At 44.6% G+C, this 23367-nt stretch overlaps 1 protein-coding gene across 4 annotated transcripts in view; it reads left to right on the forward strand.

Moving 5' to 3' along the window:
• The window catches only part of LOC139387870 (regulator of G-protein signaling 3-like), a 239518-nt gene that overhangs the window by 123831 nt on the left and 92320 nt on the right, over nt 1-23367 (forward strand). For all 4 annotated transcript variants that reach the window (XM_071134175.1, XM_071134177.1, XM_071134178.1 and 1 more), the window contains one exon: nt 3301-3435. In XM_071134175.1, coding sequence (XP_070990276.1) covers nt 3301-3435 — 135 coding nt within the window. The remainder of the gene's footprint in view (nt 1-3300; nt 3436-23367) is intronic.

The following is a 23367-nucleotide window of genomic DNA, read 5'->3' on the forward strand; positions in this document are numbered from 1 at the left end:
AAGAAAATAAGAAAAATAAGATCATATTTACATGTAGCTACATAAGAGAGAGTAGGTCAGGACGACGACAATTGTCAGCTAGAGTTGAACGTTTTGGGTGTTTCAATGGGGTGACAGTTGAGAGGGATCCACGTAGCTTGAGGGAGGGGTTTGTCAACAGGGAGAGATGAGCAGGTCCTCCGGCAGGCAGTTCACTCTCCATTCAATGCGTGTCACCGGCGCTTCGCTGTCCCTGCCGTCTGACTACCTTGTACAGATAAAGTTTCAGACTGAGCAATGAATTCATCAATGCCAGCTCACCATCCATTGCAGTCCTTCTCATGGTTCCAGAGACTGTAGAAAAACAACCAAAAATAGGGTGGGATATTCAAATCAAAACACACTAGCTAACTAACAAGATAGCTTGCTAGCATTGATATCTAGCTATGTTGAAAGAGCTGATTCGCCATCAAATTCAAAGGCAGGAATCACATAGGTAACCCTGTCTTTTGTCTAACTTATTTTGCTATTCAGTGTCAAAACTAAAAGGAAAACATTCAATCAAAAACAAATAAAAAATATAAATGTACAGGAGCTCTCAGCCTAGGAGACCTCAAGGTGCCATTGCAAAATGTGTAGAATAGCAGAAAATTAGTTATAAAACTGCACACTCTGCCTGGCAACATGGAGGAGGGCCCCGCGCAACTGTGTGACCTTAACATGGAGGTCCCTACTGACTGGATACTCTGGAATCTGTGTGAACTTGATAAATCTGTTGTCATTCTCCAGGGATTCTAAGTTCGTGGACAGAAGATCAGGTTCTGTCCAAGTTGTTGCCTTTTCACTCAGTCTGGAATCTTCATTTTAAGGTCATTTTCCATTGCAGGGGACCGAGATTGAATGTTTTAAAGACACTTTGTGACAAATGTTTTGTAAAAGCACTACACAAATCATTTTGGACTTTTGGAAATACGTAAAAACCCTTTCCTGCTGTCAAATTACCTGGTGGCCTCATGGGTGGAACATTATTCATTATTTTCATAATTTCATTTTTATGAATTATATAAAGTGTAATATTGGAATGCAAACTCAAAATTGAATACATTTCAACTCTATATGTCTTCTTTTTTTAAGCTCATAACCATGTGTGTGAGGTGTATACTTTGGTTTCAAAGTAGATTTGTTTAAGACTACCAAGAAACACTGTGACCCTGACTTGGCCTGCTGCAGTAAAAGGTTAAACAAATCTCGCAATGTCAGGGGAGTCTGGCTTTGACAGTGAAAAAAAACATCTTCCTGTAGTTCCAAACACATCAGGCTGCATTACTACATCTGACAATGAAAAAGTCCTGAAAAAATGTCCAAACTTCAATGGACAGTGGTGAAGGGCAGTGGACCGCTTAACAACAGATGTCGTGACATGGAAGCGAGCTAGCAAGCATCAAGATGCGTCGCAGACAAGGACAGCGTTAGCTCCAAGAAAATCGTTCAGGATTCCGGTCGATCTCTGAGGACTTCCAAAAAATGGAAAAAACTCCCAAAATAACCCACGCTGTTGACGACGTCTTGGCACAAAAACATTAGAGAGAAGAAAGCAGATAGAGTGAATGGAAAAAATAAACAGCTAAGTGTCTAAATGTTTCGTATTTTATGTTGTGTTCCCTTCAGGGAATGAATATGACTGAAATGATCTTACCTGAGCCAGGCATCCATCTGGGAGAGTTTGGTTCTCTGTCAAGCTGGACAGAAACGTTTTTCTTCCTCTCATAGAGGTTCTGAGTAGACTGCGTAAACAACAGTTTGTGGTTGTATGTTCAGTATCCTCGGAATAGTGTGTGTGTGTGTGTGTGTGTGTGTGTGTGTGTGTGTGTGTGTGTGTGTGTGTGTGTGTGTGTGTGTGTGTGTGTGTGTGTGTGTGTGTGTGTGTGTGTGTGTGTGTGTGTGTGTGGTGTTTTGGAATGATTTCAAGTGTTTCACAGAAAAACACACAAGGGTGACCTAACAGCTCACAATGCATTGCCACTATTCATGGCCACAGGCAGTGCCAAGAGTGTGTCCCCTACAACATGTCTTTGTACAGATCCACTGCATACACACACCACTTAAACACACCAGCATAAATGTTAACCTTGAACCACAGAGGTCTTTTTTTAAGATGTTTCCTCAGTCTGATTGTAATTTTCATTCAGCCCATTGACTCCATCAATAGCTCCATCCCTGCAGCATTAGCAAGAAATCACATCCATTGCAAATATGTGTAAAATTCCCATTAGTCTCTCCCTCTGATGTTTTCTGAGCTTCTCCTTTGAACAGACTTTACACGTCGATATCCCTTTCGACATGCAGTTAACTACGGAACATTCAATTCTACCCTCCAGAACATGAATAAAAGCGATGGATTGATTAATGTTCTTTCTTTGGGGGGCACCCAACGAAGTCTTTTAATCAGTTTGACCGGAGATCTGTTTCACTTGAAGTGAGCAAATTACATGATCTAAGTCTGGCTCCAAGTCACAATGGTCATATATCACACCACGGGGTTGTTAATATTTATAGCACAATAGTCAATAGCACTATTACTGTTTGTTACTACTCAGCAGCAGTACAGGATGCCACTTCTGGCTTGCTAAGTTATTTTCTTAGTTCTTATCCTCTTTCAAATCACTCTCTGCTCTCTCAGGCTGCTCAGCACTGCCCTGGACTGTACCAGTGGGTCAGAGTAATTCTCTGTGACTAAGTGGATATAACACACACGCACGGACACAGATACACATGTCCACACCTGCACACACACGCACGCATGCACACACGTGCACACGTGCACACACAGACACACACACACACACACACACACACACGCACGCACGCACACACTCTCCATGGGTGAGGAAACCATTAAGCACGATACCTCTCCAAAACTCTCTTGCTGTTCCCCACTCCTATTTGCCATCATTCATTAATTCTATAATTAATTTGCTTTCATTTTTTCTCTCGTTTCCTCTCTCTCTTGCCCTCCCTCTCCCTCCTAAAACAGAGGTCCTGCCACCATGGAGACACATTTACAAAGAAGCCTTTTTCTCAACTAAACTGTCAAATCTGCAACAAAGAGTAGAATTAAGTATTGCATGAAAGGAGAATAACAACCCCTCATCCTTTCTCTGTCCCCCAATCTCTCTCTCTCTCTCTCTCTCTCTCTCTCTCTCTCTCTCTCTCTCTCTCTCTCTGCTATCTCTCACTCTCTTTCCCTCTCTCTCTCTCTCTGTGTCATTCTCTCTGTCTCTCTCTGTCTCTCTTTCTCCATGTCTCTCTCTGGCTGTGTAGAAGTGTGACTGCTTGCTCAGTCTGGAAGCTTACTCGGCTGACCAGAAGCGACGTGTGTGTCAGTGTCTGAAGGACAACATTGAAAAGCAGCTCCAGCTCCAGAGGAGTGCGCCGTTCTCCCCTCCTGCTGACCAGGTAGGAGTCACACACACACCCTCATCCTGCCACTTATTGGCTCATTTGTGATCACAATCATCCCTGCTCCAGTTCACTCACCGGATCATTGCTGAAGCACATGGCTTGTACTATACCATCTACTGTATCTTGCCTATGCTGCTCTGTACCATCACTCATTCATATATCCTTATGTACATATTCTTTATCCCCTTACACTGTGTACAAGACAGTAGTTTTGGAATTGTTAGTTAGATTACTTGTTATTACTGCATTGTCGGAACTAGAAGCACAAGCATTTCGCTACACTCGCATTAACATCTGCTAACCATGTGTATGTGACAAATAAGATTTGATTTGATTTGATTTGATACATATGGTCAGAGCCAATCAGTGCACAGTGTGTGACTGTGCTTCTCCAATGCAGTCTGCTGCTGTATCCCTTTTTTAAAATATCAAATCCAAATAAAATAAAATAGTATTTGTAACATGCACCGAACACAACGGATGTAGACTTTACCGTGAAAGGCTTGCTTACAAGCTCTTCTCAACGATGCAGAGTAAAAAAACACAAATATAACAACACAATAGTAATAAAATACACAAGAATGGAGCTATGTACAGGAGGTACCAGTACCAGATCAATGTGCAGAGTTGCGAGGTGTGTGCAAGGTGTGTGTGTGTGCATGTGTTTGTGTTGCATCGGTATGCGTGTGTGTTATGTATTATGTATGTAAATGTACTGTATGTTAATGTGTGTGGGTTTTGTGTGAGAGTGTCAGTGTAGTGTGTGTATTTATTGTGTACACAGTGAGCTCCACAATTATTGAAACAGTACATGTTTTGTTGTTTTGGTTCTCTACTTCTGCACTTTGGATTTTAAATGATACATTAACTACAAGATTAAAGTGCAGATTGTCAACTTGAATTTTAGAGTATTTTCATCCATTTCGGGTGAACAGTTTAGAAATGAAAGCACTTTCTGTACATAGTCCCCCCATTTTAGTGGACCAAAAGTATTGGGACAAATTCACTTGTATGTGTATTATGTGTATTAACTAAAACAATAATAAGTATTTGGTCCCATATTTCTAGCTTGTTCGGATGTTGTCTGTAATCCATGGCTTCTGGTTGGGGAATGTACGTACGTACGGTCACTGTGGGGACGACATCATCGATGCACTTATTTATGAAGCCAGTGAATGATGTGGTGTACTCCTCGAAGAATCCCGGAACATATCTGACCACTTTTTTATTGATCAAGTCACTGGTGCTTCCTGCTTTAATTTTTGCTTGTATTCATGAACCAGAAGGATAGAATTATGGTCAGATTTGCCAAATGGAGGGTGAGGGAGAGCTTTGTATGCGTCTCTGTGTGTGTAGTAAAGGTGGTCCAGAGTTTTTCTTCCCTGCATTAAAGCCCTCGGCTATTTGGAGCTCCGCCACTGGGTGAGCGTTTTCCTGTTAGCTTATGGCGGAATACAGCTCATTCAGTGTGGTCTTAGTGCCAGCATCCATCTGTGGTGGTATGTAGACAGCTATGACAAATACAGATGAAAACTCTCTAGGTAGGTAGTATGGCCTACAGCTTATCATGATATACTCTACCTCAGGCGAGCAAAACCTTGAAACATGTATCCGGTTTGCAACAAGGCACTATAGTAATAGTGTAAAAAACGTAGCACTGTAATTACCTTTTAGTCCTGAAAACAAAGTGTTATGTTTGTGACAAATCCAATACAACACATTACTGAGTACCACTCATATTTTCAAGCATAGTGATGGCTGCATCATGTTATGGGTATGCTTGTAATCATTAAGGACTGGGGAGTTCTCAGGATTGAAAAGGAATAGAGCTAAGCAGAGGCAAAATCCTAGAAGAAAACCTGGTTTAGTCTGCTTTCCACCAAGCACTGGGAGAATAATGAACCTTTCAGCAGGACAATAACCTAAAACACAAGGCCAAATCTACACTGGAGTTGCTTACCAAGATGACAGTGAATGTCCTGAGGGGCCGAGTTACAGTTTTGACCTAAATCTATTTGAACATTTACACTATGGCAAGACCTGAAAATGATTTGGCAATAATCAACAGCCAATTTGACAGAGCTTGAAGAATTTAGAAAATAACAATAGGCAAATGTTGCACATTCCAGGTGTGGAAAGATCTCAGAGCGGTGTGATTAGACATTTGAGTGGTACAGGGCCTCTAGTCATTTAGGCAGGTTACCTTCCAGTTGTTGAGAACAGGGACAGTGGTGGTAGTCTTGAAACATGTTAGGTTTACAGAATGGGACAAGGAGAGATTGAAAATATCTGCGCCTGCTTTGAGATCACTCCCTGTTATTTTGAGTGTTAACCTGTTTAAAAATTTTACACAGGGCCTCCCGAGTGGTGCAGTGGTCTAAGGCACTACATCGCAGTGCTAGCTGTGCCATTAGAAATCCTGGTTCGAGTTCAGCCTCTGTCACAGCCGGCCACGACTGGGAGACCCATGGGGCGGTGCACAATTGACCCAGCATCGTCTGGGTTAGGGCTGGCAGGAATGTCCTTGTCCCTTTGTTCTCCAGTGACTCCTGTGGCGGGTTGGGCGCATGCATGCTGACATGGTCGCCAGGTGTATGGTGTTTCCTCCGACACTTTGGTGTGGCTGGCTTCCAGGTTAAGCAGGCATTCTGTCAAGAAGCAGTGCGGCTTGGCTTGGTTGGGTTGTGTTTTGGTGGACGCACGGCTCTCGACCTTCGCCTCTCCCGTGTCCATATGGGAGTTGCAGCGATGAGACGAGACTGTAACTACCAATTGGATACCATGAAATTGGGGAGAACAAGGGATGAATAAATAAATAAATAAAGAATAGTTTTACGCATGTTTTTGGTTTGGATACGTCTATGCACTTATTGATACAGCCTGTGACTGTTGTAAACTCCTCAATGCCATCGAATGAATGCTGGAACATATCCCAGTTTCTACTAAGCAGCCTCACATCTGCTTCATCGGACAACACACTGGTACTTCCTGTTTGAGCATTTGTTGTTTGTAAACAGGAAGCAGGGGAATAGAGTCGTGGTCAGAAGGGAAGACGAGGCAGGGCCTTGTATGGGTTTCTGAGGGTAGAGTAAAAGTGGTCTAGAGTTTTACTGCCCCTAGTGGTGCAGGAGACGTGTTGGTAGAAGTGAGGTAGAATGGTTTTAAGTCTCCTTGCGTTAAAGTCTTCGCACACCAGAACCGCTGCCTCTGGGTGAGTTGTTTCTTGTTTGTTTATGGCCCCATATAGTTTGTTGAGTGCTAAAGTGGTGTTGGCTTTTGGAGGGAGACATCCATGATAATTGTTGATGAGAACTCTCTGCGTGGATAAAAGGGTCTGCAGCTTACTATGAGGTATTCTATATCAGGTGAGCAAAAGCTTGAGATTTTCTTCACAACCCTCCCTCTTTGGACTTGCACGAGGCCGCCTTCTTACAATCGTGCCACTGCATGGAGAAACCACTGTTGTAATACATATATAGAGTCATCCAGCCACGTCTCTGCAAGGCATATAATATTGCAGCTTTTCAAGTCTCTTTGATAGCAGACTCTGGAACAAAGCTCATCCATCTTATCTCGAGTGACTGGACATTTGCCAATAGAACCGAGGGGCCTGCCGGACGATTTTCTCTTCGTCTCAGTCTCACCAGGATGCCGGCTTGTCTGTTGCGTCTAAGCTTGCAGTGTTTTGGTAGAGAATCTTCTAGAAGGACAACCATCTCTGTAGCACACCAATTAGGCCTTTATGGTAGAGCGGCCAGACGGAAGCCATTCCTCAGTAAAAGGCACATGACAGCCCGCTTGGAGTTTGCCAAAAGGTACCTAAAGGACGCAGACCATGCAAAACAAGATTCTCTGATCTGATGAAACCAAGATTAAACTCTTTGGACTGAATGCCAAGCGTCACATCTGGAGGAAACCTGGCACCATCCCTACGGTGAAGCATGGTGGTGGCAGCGTCATGCTGTGGGGATGTTTTTCAGCGGCACGGACTGGGAGACTAATCAGGATTAAGGGGAAAGATGAATGGAGCAAAGTACAGAGAGATCCTTGATGAAAACCTGCTCCAGAGCGCTCAGGACCTCAAACTTGAACCCGATCGAACATCTCTGGAGAGACCTGAAAATAGTTGTGCAGCGATGCTCCCCATGCAACCTGACAGAGAAGAATGGGAGAAACCCCCAAATAAAGGTGTGCCAAGCTTGTAGCGTCATACTCAAGAAGACACAAGGCTCTAATCTCTGCCAAAGGTGCTTTAACTAAGTACTGATTCAAGGGTATGAATACTTATGTTTTTTCTTTGTCATTATGGGGTATTGTGTGTAGATTGTTGAGGTATAAAAACAAACATTTTAATCAATTTTAGAATAAGGTGGAATGTGGAAAAAGTCAAGGGGTCTGAATACTTTCCAAATGTACTGTATGTTCGTGGTAAGATGGCTGTAAAATTAAGTGGTGCCTGTTTCCACGTAGGTACGATGTAGTTACTTGTGCATTGGACGACTCTATCCCATGACGACAACAGCAAGTCTGTCCATGATCTTACCCTTTTGGTACATTTTACCACATTGACACTTACAGGGTATATAGGTGGTAAGAGAGCTGTAAAATGAAGACATTGTTAATACCAAACACTTGCAGGTCAATTATCCCTCTTTATGATTGTTATTGTGTAGACATAAGTGTACCAAGTATTTTCCTGTAGTCATTAGGTATGTATTTAGTAACATGGCTGTAAAATGAAGTGGTGTCTATTTCCAGGTAGATAAGTAGGTACATGTGAAGTAACACTACATTGGATGACTCCATTCTGTGAAGACAACAGAAAATTTGTCAGTGATCTTGACCTGTTGTCACACTTACAAACGTGTTTTCACGAGACAAACTGTTTTCACGATTTCACTCAATAAATCAAAAAATCATAGCACATCTTTGGGCTCATTCAGTAGTTTTACCTGATTAATTAGATTCCTGTTGAAACATAATCTTAAAAGTACAATTTATATTACTAAAACATTGGTACTGTTGTTGCTTCCTGTTGTCATGTATTTTTGATTTATAGCCGAGTGTCAAAACACTGGTTTTAAATGTCCAAATTCATAATCAATATGCTGAAATATGTTGTTGTATTTTGTATTTTTGTAGTTTTGTATTTACTCCCTACTCACACGTGTCACACTTGTGTTCTGATCACCTGTACTTTGCTAAATTAGTTCTTTTTAAACTGCACACGCTGCAACTTTTACCAAGCGATTACATCAGACTGGAATTGATAAGCATGTTTTACTGTAATCTACAGCGTGTGAAAATGAATCACTCACATCGATATTGTATTTTAATAAACCCAATATATTGATCTGTTTTAAGCAATAGATTTTGTGAGATTGTGATGACGACACAGACCTTCTTCAGTGTTGAATCAACAGTGGGCCAGTGTGTATATGCGTCCACACTTTCAAGTATTTAATTAACAGTGTGCTTAGTGCGAACGCTGCTACACTTTGTCAGTGTTAGATAATTAACACTTTTAGTGTTATGCAATAACACCTCATTTAGTATTTTTCACACAAGGAAGTGTATTTGCGCCAATGGAGTTATTCAATAACACCTCATCAAATTTCAGGTGACCCTTTTTTTTTTTTAAGAATGAAGGGCGTCTAAAGTCTGCTAACGTGCTAGGCTAATTAAGCCAATAAATCAGTATTGGCATTACATTGAATGCTAGCTCCCGCTTTGGTTGTAATTTAGCTTAATTTTGAACAGAAGATATCTAGCTCGCTCTTTTGAGTGTTAAGAGTTTTTTTTATGAGGTAATATGCTTGTGTAAACACTTCATGTATGCATAGTTTGCCAATACTCTGTTTACAGTTATTTTGTGGCAATTTTTGTCAAGTAAAATGGTCAGATAGATAGCTAGCTATTTCTGCAAGTCAATTTGCTTTGGCTAACAATCTTCCATGTTACCTCGTGGTTGGAATTTATTCAGTCATTCTATTCAGTCATATTTGTATACTTTATATTCATGTCATGTAGATACAATATCTTGTTGTATGTAGCGAATGTACATTTTTCTTCACATATTCACATACAGTGGGGCAAAACCGTATTTAGTCAGCCACCAATTGTGCAAGTTCTCCTACTTAAAAAGATGAGAGAGGCCTGTAATTTTCATCATAGGTAAACTTCAACTATGACAGACAAAATGAGAGAAAAAAAAAATCCAGAAAATCACATTGTAGGATTTTTAATGAATTTATTTGCAAATTATGGTGGAAAACAAGTATTTGGTCAATAACAAATGTTTATCTCAATACTCTGTTATATACCCTTTGTTGGCAATGACAGAGGTCAAACGTTTTCTGTAAGTCTTCACAAGGTTTGTTGCTGGTATTTTGGCCCATTCCTCCATGCAGATCTCCCCTAGAGCAGTGATGTTTTGGGGCTGTTGCTGGGCAACACAGACTTTCAACTCCCGCCAAAGATTTTCTATGGGGTTGAGATCTGGAGACTGGCTAGGCCACTCCAGGACCTTGAAATGCTTCTTACGAAGCCACTCCTTCGTTGCCCGGGCGGTGTGTGTTTGGGATCATTGTCATGCTGAAAGACCCAGCCACGTTTCATCTTCAATGCCCTTGCTGATGGAAGGAGGTTTTCACTCAAAATCTCACGATACATGGCCCCATTCATTCTTTCCTTTACACGGATCAGTCGTCCTGGTCCCTTTGCAGAAAAACAGCCCCAAAGCATGATGTTTCCACCCCCATGCTTTACAGTAGGTATGGTGTTCTTTGGATGCAACTCAGCATTCTTTGTCCTCCAAACACGACGAGTTGAGTTTTTACCAAAAAGTTATATTTTGGTTTCATCTGACCATATGACATTCTCCCAATCTTCTTCTGGATCATCCAAATGCTCTCTAGCAAACTTCAGATGGGCCTGGACATGTACTGGCTTAAGCAGGGGGACACGTCTGGCACTGCAGGATTTGAGTCCCTGGAGGCGTAGTGTGTTACTGATGGTAGACTTTGTTACTTTGGTCCCAGCTCTCTGCAGGTCATTCACTAGGTCCCCCCGTGTGGCTCTGGGATTTTTGCTCATCGTCGTTGTGATCATTTTGACCCCACGGGGTGAGATCTTGCATGAAGCCCCAGATCGAGGGAGATTATCAGTGGTCTTGCATGTCTTCCATTTCCTAATAATTGCTCCCACAATTGATTTCTTCAAACCAAGCTGCTTACCTATTGCAGATTCAGTCTTCCCAGCCTGGTGTAGGTCTACAATTTTGTTTCTGGTGTCCTTTGACAGCTCTTTGGTCTTGGCTAAAGCGGAGTTTGGAGTGTGACTGTTTGAGGTTGTGGACAGGTGTCTTTTATACTGATAACAAGTTCAAACAGGTGCCATTAATACAGGTAACGAGTGGAGGACAGAGGAGCCTCTTAAAGAAGAAGTTACACCCTCCCCCAAAAGGTGCGGACTCCTGGCCGCACACCTAAGCCTATATGGGATGGTCTGGGTGGGCATAACTCTGAGGTGGCGGTTCTGGCTCGGGACGTGGACCCCGCTCCACTTCTGACTTGTCACACTTACTTAATATCTCTGGAGCGGGAACCCTCACCTCCGACCATGGACTAGGGAGACTCTGGCGGATCCGGACTGGAGGGAGACTCTGGCGGAGCCGGACTGGAGGGAGACTCTGGCGGAGCCGGACTGGAGGGAGACTCTGGCGGAGCCGGACTGGAGGGAGACTCTGCGTCGTGGTAGGTTCCGGACTGCGACCCGTCGTGGTAGGTTCCGGTCTGCGGCCCGTCGTAGAAGGTTCCGGTCTGCGGCCCGTCGTAGGAAGTTACGGTCTGTAGACTGTCGCCGGATGCTCTGGACTGGGTCCTGTTGCCGGATGCTCTGGACTGGGTAATGTTGCCGGACGCTCTGGACTGGGTACTGTTCCCGGACGCTCTGGACTGGGTACTGTTGCCGGACGCTCTGGACTGGGTACTGTCGCCGGACGCTCTGGACTGGGTACTGTTGCCGGACGCTCTGGACTGGGTACTGTCGCCGGACGCTCTGGACTGGGTACTGTCGCCGGACGCTCTGGACTGGCGAATTGCACTGTAGGCCTGGATGTTTATACTTGCCACTGGTGGTACCGTGCTGGGGACACGCACCTCATGGCGAGTGCGGGGAGGAGGAACAGGGCGTACTGGACTGCCGAGGCGCACTATAGGCCTGGTGCGTGGTGCCGGCACTGAGGGTACTGTGCTGGGGACACGCACCTCAGGGCGAGTGCGAGGAGAAGGAACAGGGAGTACTGGACCCTGGAGACACACTGGAGGCCTGGTGCGTGGTACCGGCACTGGTTGTACCGGGCTGAGGACACGCACCTCAGGGCGAATGCGGGGAGGAGGAACAGGGCGTACAGAGCTCTAGAGACGCACAGGAAGCCTGGTGCGTGGTGTTGGCACTGGTGGTACTGGGCTGGGGACACGCACCTCAGGGCGAGTGTGCGGAGCAGGCACAGGACGTACTGGGCTGTGGAGGCGTACTGGAGGTTTGGAGTGTAGAGCACAGGGCGCTGGCACAGGACATACTGGGCTGTGCAGACTCAGAGTACGCAGAGCCGGCGCAGGATATCCTGGTCCAAGGAGGTACACTGGAGACCAGGAGTGCTGAGCCGGCACCCTCATTCCTGGCTGGATGCTCATTCTAGCCCGGCCAATGCGAGGAGCTGGAATATAGCGCACCGGTCTAGAAATGTGCACTGGAGACACCATGCGCATCTCTGCATAACACAGTGCCTGACCAGTTACACGCTCTCCACGGTAAGCACAAGGAGTTGGCTCAGGTCTCCTACCTGAGTCAGCCAATATCCTCGTGTGCCCACCCCAATTATTTTTTTATTGGGGCTGCCTCTCGGGCTTCCGTGCTAGCAGTGTACCCTTATATCATCACCGTTCCTCCCGTGCTATCTCCATCTGCCTCCATGGTAGGCGATCCTCTCCTGCCAGTATCTCCTCCCACGTCCAGGATCCTTTACCGTCCAGTATTTCGTCCCAGGTCCATCTTTCCACCGAGCGCTGTTCCTTCCTCTCATGCTGCTTGGTCCTGGTTTGGTGGGTTATTCTGTCACGTTCGTTGAATGGAGGAGACCAAGGCGCAGTGTGATATGAATACATGTTACTTTAATAAAGACGGACACTAAATAACCTATACAAAATAACAAAACGAACGTGAAGCTATAATATAAATGTGCAAACACAGGCAACTAGACATAGACAATAACCCACGAATTACCCAAAGAATATGGCTGCCTAAATATGGTTCCCAATCAGAGACAACGATAAACAGCTGCCGCTGATTGAGAACCAATCTAGGCAACCATAGACATACAAAACACCTAGATAGTAAACAACCCCATGAACATACAAAACCCCTAGACAGGACAAAAACACATACATCACCCATGTCACACCCTGACCTAACCAAAATAATAAAGAAAACAAAGAATACTAAGGTCAGGGCGTGACAATCTACTAAGATTTGTTTGGTTGATTTTCATTAAATTAACTTCACTATGAATTGTGTGTTTGTCTTTATTGTGACAAATGTCCCCACTTTGACAAACTGGGTCACTTTGTTCTCTCAGTTCAATGCAGTGGTACCTCACAAGTAATTACATTGTATCTGCATGGAAACAGAAACCACTTCATTTTACAGCCCTGTTACTATGAATGTACATGGAAACCACAGGAGAGAATATCAGCACAAGAGGAAGACTTTAAGGTATTTCTTTAGTAATTACATGATCATACATTTTTAATTAGCATGTATGTTCATTGGTGATTTTTAGGTATTACTTTGAAAGAGACTGGTGTGACTATGTATCTACATAGTAATATGCTGGTTTTTGTACTTACCTTTTGGACAAAATGTGTTACTTAAATATAATTTTGTGACTATATAATTTTGTGACTTTGTATGTTCCTTGGTGTTTCTTATATATTACTTTGAAAAAGTGGCGTGACTAGGTGTTTGCATAGTAATTAGCTGGTACATAATTGTACCTATCCTTCTTACTTGTAGTTACCTACATAATTACATTTTGTAACTTTGTGTTTAATAATTATGTAGTTCTTACTTCTTTGGTTCCTAGTAAGTATGTTTAAGACTAAATTGCTACTACATATTTTGTTTTTGTTACTACGTATTTACCTAGTAATTACTTAGTAATTAACAGACTATAAAAGGAAAGTTTACACTGTTTGGGAACCTGATCCTACCTGATCCTACCTGAGAAAAGGAAACCTGTATCTTGAACCACCCTTTATCAAAATAATCCATCCAACAGTACCTGTATGATCCATTGTTTCAGTAAGCTTTCATAATCTCTATCCTTATTTCTCCTGAGTGGAAGGTTTGAACAGACAGACAGACACTATGTCCTATTGCTTTCCAGCTTCATTATGTGTATGGCCTCCACACCTGCCATCCATTAGGGCTTTATTCTCCCAGCAACATGAAAGAGAGGGATGAGCTTGCACTCTTTTATCCCTCTCAATCAATCAATCAGGGAATACGCTTTTCTCTGTTTGTCCCTGGTTTTGTTTCTATCCTGTTGCCTATCCTTACATCCTCTCACTGTGTGTGTGTGTGTGTGTGTGTGTGTGTGTGTGTGTGTGTGTGTGTGTGTGTGTGTGTGTGTGTGTGTGTGTGTGTGTGTGTGTGTGTGTGTGTGTGTGCATGCTTGTGTCTGTGTGTGTGCGTGTGTGTGCGTGTTTGTGTCCGTGCGTGTATGTGTGTGCATGTGCTTGTGCTCCGGGGGCAGCAGCTGTTTTTCTGGACTGACCCATTTACCACCTAGGGAGGATTGAGACATAGGACATGTCTTACAGGTTAGGTATATGATGATTCTCTAACCAGAGGAGAAAGATGTGTGAGGGGTTGAGGGATGGAGTGATGGAGTTGAAACAGTCAGCCATATCTATGTGATGTTGTATAGGAGTAGGTCCAGAGAAGGGGGTTAATACCATATGAGTGGAATACCATGAATCTGCATCCCAAATGGCACCCTATTCCCTATATAGTGCATGACTTTTGACCGGGGACCAATGGGCCCTGTCAAAACTAGTGCACTAAATAGGGAATAGGGTGCCATGTGTGAGTGATGCAGAGTAATAATGGCAGTGTGACATGATGTGTCGTGTTGAGGATGAAATCAGTGACACAGTCTGAGTCCACCTCTGTGAAGTGATACAGACATAGTCCACAACAGACAGAGCAGAGGGGACATGTGTTGGGACTTATCCCATAGGGGATATCAGTTCACCGTGGTCACACTTTTGGCTGTGTGTGTGTGTGTGTGTGTGTGTGTGTGTGTGTGTGTGTGTGTGTGTGTGTGTGTGTGTGTGTGTGTGTGTGTGTGTGTACGTGTGTGTGTACGTGTGTGTGTGTACGTGATTGCACCCATTAGACTCATCAGACAGCAGAGATTAGTTTATGATAGTCACATTAGTACCCAGGTAGTGACAGCACACAGCCCAATTAGACAGTCCATGGCGTGGCTAGACAGTCAATACGAGCATGGTCTGGAAACAGACACAATTATTTTAACCACTGTTCTAAATTTAGCGCTACACGACAAACAGGGGTCCTCTATCCGTAAGAAACTGTTATATCCTCTTCTATTAAATATATATTGTGCTATTGGACAATCTTTCCTTACACGATTACTGATGACTCATTCGTTTCTCTCATAAGTACTATATCTGTCCAATATACTGTATGTGTGTGTCCTCTGTGCCCCAGGCATTCTAGCGTTCCTAACCTTTGACCTGTAGCCTTATAATTGGCGGAGTGGACGGTGTTCCCTGGCAGAGAGCCAGAGCACTATTGGGAGGGATGCTGTGCTGTGTTTTCCATGGTTTCCACCATTGGATACCCAGATCCCATGCTAATTGGTGGGATAAGTCACAAATGGATGACTGGGTTTAGAAAAAAGACAACACACACAGTCCTGCCCCTGCACACAGTGTAAATAATCATCCAATAATTACAGTAAGAGACCAGAAATAATCAGAAGACCTAGGTCAATTGGACCAATCATCAATCTTGTAGTAATATACATTTTTTGTATGGTGATTAGGTAAAATCATTGATTAGTCTGAACATTGCTCAATGCTTATGTTTGAATCTTTTTAGTATAGCCATTCCATTACTTGAGTGCAGCCCAAGGGTAATTTATTAATACATATTTAATCATGACAATATTAGTTCATTTTAATCACGATAATGTATTAGTTTAATTTGCAGTAAACTAGTGCAGTTTTGATTTGAGACACTAAGGGTAATGAATAGATATTTCATCATAATAAAGCTTTTGTAATTAAAAGAAAGCCTAAATATGCCTTAATATGGCTTAATGTCTTAATATGGCTGTTTTCTAGTCACCGTGCTTCTACACCTGCATTGCTTGCTGTTTGGGGTTTTAGGCTGGGTTTCTGTACAGCACTTTAAAATATCAGCTGATGTACGAAGGGCTATATAAATACATTTGATTTGATTTGATTTGGCTGTTGTGGTCTATTCCTCTTTGGCCTGTTAAGATACTTTTACATGTATGTTATAAAAGAGAGGTTTTCAGGTAGGTCAGACCATGCATGTGTGCGTATGCACGTGGTTGTGTGTGTGTTCAGTCCCTTGTGTTCTTACATTTAGAGGTCAAAGGGTTCAAAGCAACCTCTGGGTAATTGGGCTGCGCCAGGAAAAAGTACACTCTCCGTATGACTCGTAGACAGAAGGTTGACATGGGATGACAAGGCTTCTCTCTTGCAGTTTCAAATCTGAACCGTGAGTGTTTCGCCATTTTTACGGTACAATTACCAATCAGGGTTGTGTGGTGCTCAGTGTTTTGGATGACCTCTGTGGTAAAATCTCCCCCTCTGACAGAACCTGACTCAACGGCTCACAATGTGATTTAAAATAAACACAACTTTTATTTCATTACTAGCTCAACACTAATAGCCCCAAATTAGTTTATGATTTCACGGCCGCCCTGGCATATACACAATCCCTCTCAGCTTGACTTGCTGGTGGAAAACGTTTTGTATGCTGCTCCAAATGAGCCAAAAATGCTCTGAGATGTTGACTTTGGAGGATTTTCTGTAAATAGTGCTTAAAACCTCTTGAAGCTAGGGGGCACCATTTTTATGTTTGGAAAATAACGTTCCCAAAGTAAACGGCCTATTTCTCTGGACCAGATGCTAGAATATGCATATAATTGACAGATAGAAAACACTCTAAAGTTTCCAAAACTGTCAAAATATTGTCTGTAAGTATAACAGAACTGATATTGCAGGCGAAACCCTGAGAAAAATCAAACCAGGAAGTGGCTTCTATTTTGATAACTCCATGTTCCATAGCCTCCCATTGCTCCATTTAAAGGGATATCAACCAGATTCTTTTTCCTATCGCTTCCTCAAGGTGTCAACAGTCTTCAGACATAGTTTCAGGCTTTTATTTTGAAGAATGAGTGAATCAGAGTGAATTGTGCGCAAAAGAGAAAGGCGGCCATTGTTACTCCCGGTCCTAGTGAAAAGCCAACTGTCCCGGTTGATATATTATCGAATAGACATTTGAAAAACACCCTGAGGATTGATTATAAAAAACGTCTGACATGTTTCTGTGGACATTATGGATATAATTTTGAATTTTTGTCTGCGTTGTCGTGACCGCTCTTTCCGGTGGATTCCTAGGCATAACGCACTAAACTAACGGAGGTATTTGGATATAAAAAATATCTTTATGGAACAAAAGGAACATTTGTTGTCTAACTGGGAGTCTCGTGAGTGAAAACATCCAAAGATCATCAAAGGTAAACGATTCATTTGATTGCTTTTCTGATTTTCGTGACCAAGCTACCTGATGCTAAGTGTACTTATTGTTTTATCGAGCGATCGATAAACTTACACAAATGCTTGTATTGCTTTCGCTGTAAAGCATCATAATTTCAAAATCTGAGACGACGGGTGGATTAACAAAAGGCTAAGCTGTGTTTTGCAATATTGCACTTGTGATTTCATGAATATGAATATTTTCTAGTAATATTATTTGAGTGTGGCGCTATGCTATTCAGCGTTGCTGATGACAATTATCCCGGATCCGGTATGGGTGGTTCAGAGAGAGCAGCAGTGTAGTCAAAAATGTGATTTTCATGTGTCGTATAGGCCTATGTACTGTGTCGAAAAGTATTCTGACCCCTCGACCTTTTCCATATTTTGTTACATTACAGCCTTATTCTAAAATGGATGAAATACGTTTTTCCCCTCATCAATCTACAAACAATACCCCATAATGACAAAGTGAAAACAGGTTTTTAGACATTTTTGCAAATGTACAGTACCAGTCAAAAGTTTGGACACACCTACTCATTCAAGGGTTTTTCTTTATTTTGGCTATTTTCTACATTGTAGGATAATAATGAAGACATCAATTCTATGAAATAACTCATGGAATAATGTACTAACCAAAAAAGTGTTATTACAATCAAAATATATTGGACATGATTTGGAAAGGCACACACCTTTCAGTATAAGGTCCCACAGTTGACAGTGCATGTCAGAGCAAAAACCAAGCCATGAGGAATTGTCCGTAGAACTTCGAGACAGGTGTCTTGTTGTGACTATCATTAATGTGTTTGACTGTTATTTTATCAAATCAATTAACTAAGTTGAATTATTACGATGATTAAATTAATCATGCATCAATTAACTCATTAGTAATCTTGTAGCACCACAGGAAAAGTATATTTAACAAGTTACTATCTTCCACCTAAACTCTAAAGATATAAACATCTCTTACATCATCAGTCTCATTCTGAATGTCGCAATATACAAATTGGCTTAATCATTTATTTACTAACTAACTAAATAATAACGCAGAAATATATAAACACACAAACAGGATAGATTACACATTGATTCCTACATAATGCAATGTAAAGTCCCTAGTGGACTAACCCGATATGATGGCTTGAAAAGGCAGGGGCACGTAAGAAAGAGCGGGAGAAGGAGACACAAAGGACTTCATCTATCGGAAATACAGTTGAATAATACGCTCATCGTAAATATGGATATTTAGCACCCCAGCAACCGCTCATTCGGAATTAGAAATGCAAAGTACATATTTACGATTGTATGTCTTTGTCGCCTCGCTTTGTTGAAATCACTCGATCAGTCTGTGGAGAGTAGTTCATCAGAAGTCTCTTATTGTGTCCCCCAGAAGCCACAATGTCTTTGTCGCTGTAGCTTTTCTATCTCGGAGGGTCTGTTAGAATGGATCTTCCAGAGGAAGTGTTCGTTAGAATGGATTTTTCAAAGTACCACCTGGTGGTTCTCGTCGAGTTTACTAGACTAAAGTACTTAAACAGCTACAGACTGAATGCCAAGTGTCACATCTGAAGCATGGTGGTGGCAGCATCGTGCTGTGGGGATGTTTTTCAGTGGCAGGGACTGGGAGACTAGTCAGGATCGATGGAAGGATGAATGGAGCAAAGTATAGAGAGATCCTTGATGAAAACCTGCTCCAGAGCACTCACCACCTCAGACTGGGGCGAAGGTTTACCTTTCAACAGGACAATGACGCTATGCACACAGCCAAGACAACGCAGGAGTAGCTTCGGGACAAGCCTTGAGTGGCACAGCCAGAGCCCGGACTTGAACTCGATCTAACATCTCTGGAGAGACCTTAAAAATAGTTTTGCAGCGACGCTCCCCATCCAACCTGATAGAGCTCGAGAGGATATGCAGAGAAGTATGGGGGAAACTACCCAAATACAGGTGTGCCAAGCTTGTAGCATCATACCCAAGAATATTTAAGGCTGTTTTCTCTGCCAAAGGTGCTTCAACAAAGTACTGAGTAAAGGGTCTGAATGCACATGTACATTTCATATTTACATTTTTTTTATATACATTTTGTAACGATTTTCTGTATGAGAAGGAGAGTCGGACCAAAATGCAGCGTGTAGATTGCGATCCATGTTTTAATAAACAAACGTAAAACACGAATCAATACAAACACTACAAAATAAAGAACGTAACGAAAACCTAAACAGCCCTATCTGGTGAAAACACATAGACAGGAACAATCACCCACAAATACACAGTGAAACCCAGGCTACCTAAATATGGTTCCCAATCAGAGACAATGACGAACACCTGCCTCTGATTGAGAACCATATCAGGCCGAACATAGAACTAGACAAACTAGACATGTAACATAGAATGCCCACTCAGATCACACCCTGACCAACCAAAACATAGAAATATACAAAGTAAACTATGGTCAGGGTGTGACAGTACCCCCCCCCCAAGGTGCGGACTCCGGCCGCAAAACCTGAACCTATAGGGGAGGGTCTGGGTGGGCATCTGTCCGCGGTGGCGGCTCTGGCGCTGGACGTGGACCCCACTCCATAATAGTTTTAGTCCACCTCCTTAGCGTCCCTAGATAGGTTACCCTCCTAAATGACAGCTCGGGACAGAGGGGCAGCTCGGAACAGAAGGACAGCTCGGGACAGAGGTAGCTCGGGACTGATGGGTAGCTCAGCACTGAGAGGAAGCTCAGCACTGAGAGGAAGCTCAGCACTGAGAGGAAGCTCAGGCAGGTAGTTGGATCCGGCAGATCCTGGCTAGCTGGCGGTTCTGGCAGATCCTGGCTGACTGGCGGATCTGGAAGATCCTGGCTGACTGGCGGATCCGGAAGAGTCTGGCTGACTGGCAGATCCGGAAGAGTCTGGCTGACTGGCAGATCCGGAAGAGTCTGGCTGACTGGCAGATCCGGAAGAGTCTGGCTGACTGGCAGATCTGGAAGAGTCTGGTCGACTGGCGGATCTGGAAGAGTCTGGTCGACTGGCGGATCTGGAAGAGTCTGGTCGACTGGCAGATCTGGAAGAGTCTGGTCGACTGGCAGATCTGGAAGAGTCTGGTCGACTGGCAGATCTGGAAGAGTCTGGTCGACTGGCAGATCTGGAAGAGTCTGGTCGACTGGCAGATCTGGAAGAGTCTGGTCGACTGGCAGATCTGGAAGAGTCTGGTCGACTGGCAGATCTGGAAGAGTCCGGTCGACTGGCAGCTCTGGCTGCTCCATGCTGACTGGCAGCTCCATGCTGACTGGCAGCTCTGGCTGCTCCATGCTGACTGGCTGCTCCATGCTGACTGACAGCTCTGGCTGCTCCATGCTGACTGGCTGCTCTGGCTGCTCCATGCTGACTGGCTGCTCCATGCTGACTGGCTGCTCTGGCTGCTCCATGCTGACTGGCGGCCCTGGCTGCTCCATGCTGACTGGCGGCCCTGGCTGCTCCATGCTGACTGGCGGCCCTGGCTGCTCCATGCTGACTGGCGGCTCTGGCTGCTCCATGCTGACTGGCGGCCCTGGCTGCTCCATGCTGACTGGCGGCCCTGGCTGCTCCATGCTGACTGGCGGCTCTGGCTGCTCCATGCTAACTGGCAGCTCTGGCGGCTCCTTGCAGACTGGCAGCTCTGGCGGCTCCCTGCAGACTGGCAGCTTTGGCGGCATCCTGCAGACAGGCAGCTCTGGCGGCTCCTTGCAGACTGGCAGCTCCTTGCAGACTGGCAGCTCTATGCAGACTGGCAGCTCCTTGCAGACTGGCAGCTCCTTGCAGACTGGCAGCTCCTTGCAGACTGGCAGCTCCTTGCAGACTGGCAGCTCTATGCAGACTGGCAGCTCTGGCGGCTCCCTGCAGACTGGCAGCTTTGGCGGCATCCTGCAGACAGGCAGCTCTGGCGGCTCCTTGCAGACTGGCAGCTCCTTGCAGACTGGCAGCTCTATGCAGACTGGCAGCTCCTTGCAGACTGGCAGCTCCTTGCAGACTGGCAGCTCCTTGCAGACTGGCAGCTCTATGCAGACTGGCAGCTCCTTGCAAACTGGCAGCTCTATGCTGACTGGCAGCTCTATGCAGACTGGCAGTTCTGAACAGGCGGGAGACTATGGCAGCGCTGAAGAGAAGGCTTTAACAGCGCTAGACAGGCGGGAGACTCCGACAGCGCTGGAGAGGAGGAAAGCTCCGGCAGCGCTGGACAGGCGAGGCGCACTGTAGGCCTGATGCGTGGTGCTGGCACTGGTGGTACTGGGCCGAGGACACGCACAGGAAGCCTGGTGCGGGGAGCTGCTACCGGAGGGCTGGGGTGTGGAGGTGGTACTGGAAAGACCGGACCGTGCAGGCGCACTGGAGCTCTTGAGCACCGAGCCTGCCCAACCTTACCTGGTTGAATGCTCACGGTCGCCCTGCCAGTGTGGCGAGGTGGAATAGCCCGCACTGGGCTATGCAGGCGAACCGGAGACACCGAGCGCAAGGCTGGTGCCATGTAAGCCGGCCCAAGGAGACGCACTGGAGACCAGCTGCGTAGAGCCGGCTTCATGGCATTAGGCTCGACGCTCAATCTAGCCCGGCCGACACGCGGAGCTGGAATATACCGCACCGGGCTATGCACCCGCACTGGAGACACCGTGCGCACCACTGCATGACACGGTGCCTGTCCGGTCTCTCTAGCCCCCCGGTAAGCACAGGGAGTCTGCCCAGGTCTCCTACCTGGCGGAGCCATACTCCCTGTTAGCCCCCCCCCAAGAAATTTTTGGGGCTGCCTCTCGGGCTTCCATCCGCGTCGCCGTGCTGCCTTCTCATACCAGCGCCTCTCTGCTTTCACCGCCTCCATTCTACGATAACCTTCCTCGCACTGCTCCAGCGAATCCCAGGCGGGCTCCGGCACTCTCCCTGGGTCGGCCGCCCACCTGTCGATCTCCTCCCAAGTAGTATAGTCCATACTCCTGCTGTCCATAACGTCCTCCCATGTCCATTCCTCTTTAGCTGTTGCTGCCTGTTGACACGCTGCTTGGTCCGTTGGTGGTGGGTGATTCTGTAACGATTTTCTGTATGAGAAGGAGAGTCGGACCAAAATGCAGCGTGTAGATTGCGATCCATGTTTTAATAAACAAACGTAAAACACGAATCAATACAAACACTACAAAATAAAGAACGTAACGAAAACCTAAACAGCCCTATCTGGTGAAAACACATAGACAGGAACAATCACCCACAAACACACAGTGAAACCCAGGCTACCTAAATATGGTTCCCAATCAGAGACAATGACGAACACCTGCCTCTGATTGAGAACCATATCAGGCCGAACATAGAACTAGACAAACTAGACATGTAACATAGAATGCCCACTCAGATCACACCCTGACCAACCAAAACATAGAAATATACAAAGTAAACTATGGTCAGGGTGTGACACATTTGCTAACTTTTCTAAAAACCTGTTGTTCTTTGTCATTATGGGGTATTGTGTATATATTTATGAGGGGGAACAACAATTTAGTCCATTTTAGAATAAGGCAGTAACGTAGCAAAATGTGGAAAAAGTGAAAGGGTCTGAATACTTTCCAAATGCACTGCATTTCCACTCTACGAAGTTGGAATAATACTGTGAAATGGTAACAGTTCTGATAATACAGTTTTAGTGCCAGAGCTTGTTTGGCTGGGTGGGAATGGTGGACCTTCTGGTGACATCATGTCTTGCTTGAGAAATTGCATTCAGCTAAGAAGCTATTTCTGTTTATTTTAGACCATTTTAACCCTTTGACAAGCGCTAATACACAGGCGTGATTATTCTACAGTGATCCCTGCAGTGTACGCTCAAACCGGTGTGATTTGTGTAACAATCATATTTTGGAACAGTGAATGCATTCTGACATCACGCTCCTAAATTAGCTCACGCTGGGGGCGACTGTTAGAGATATTTGGAACTCAAGCGAAAAGATGAATTGAAAGCAATCATACTAATGTACTTCATTGTTACCCAGATATTGAGATAAAAACCGCTGCATTGGACCATTAAATACTTTAACAAAGACCTGGTG

The sequence above is a fragment of the Oncorhynchus clarkii genome, chromosome 29 (assembly GCF_045791955.1).
Source record: "Oncorhynchus clarkii lewisi isolate Uvic-CL-2024 chromosome 29, UVic_Ocla_1.0, whole genome shotgun sequence".
NCBI lineage: Eukaryota > Metazoa > Chordata > Actinopteri > Salmoniformes > Salmonidae > Oncorhynchus > Oncorhynchus clarkii.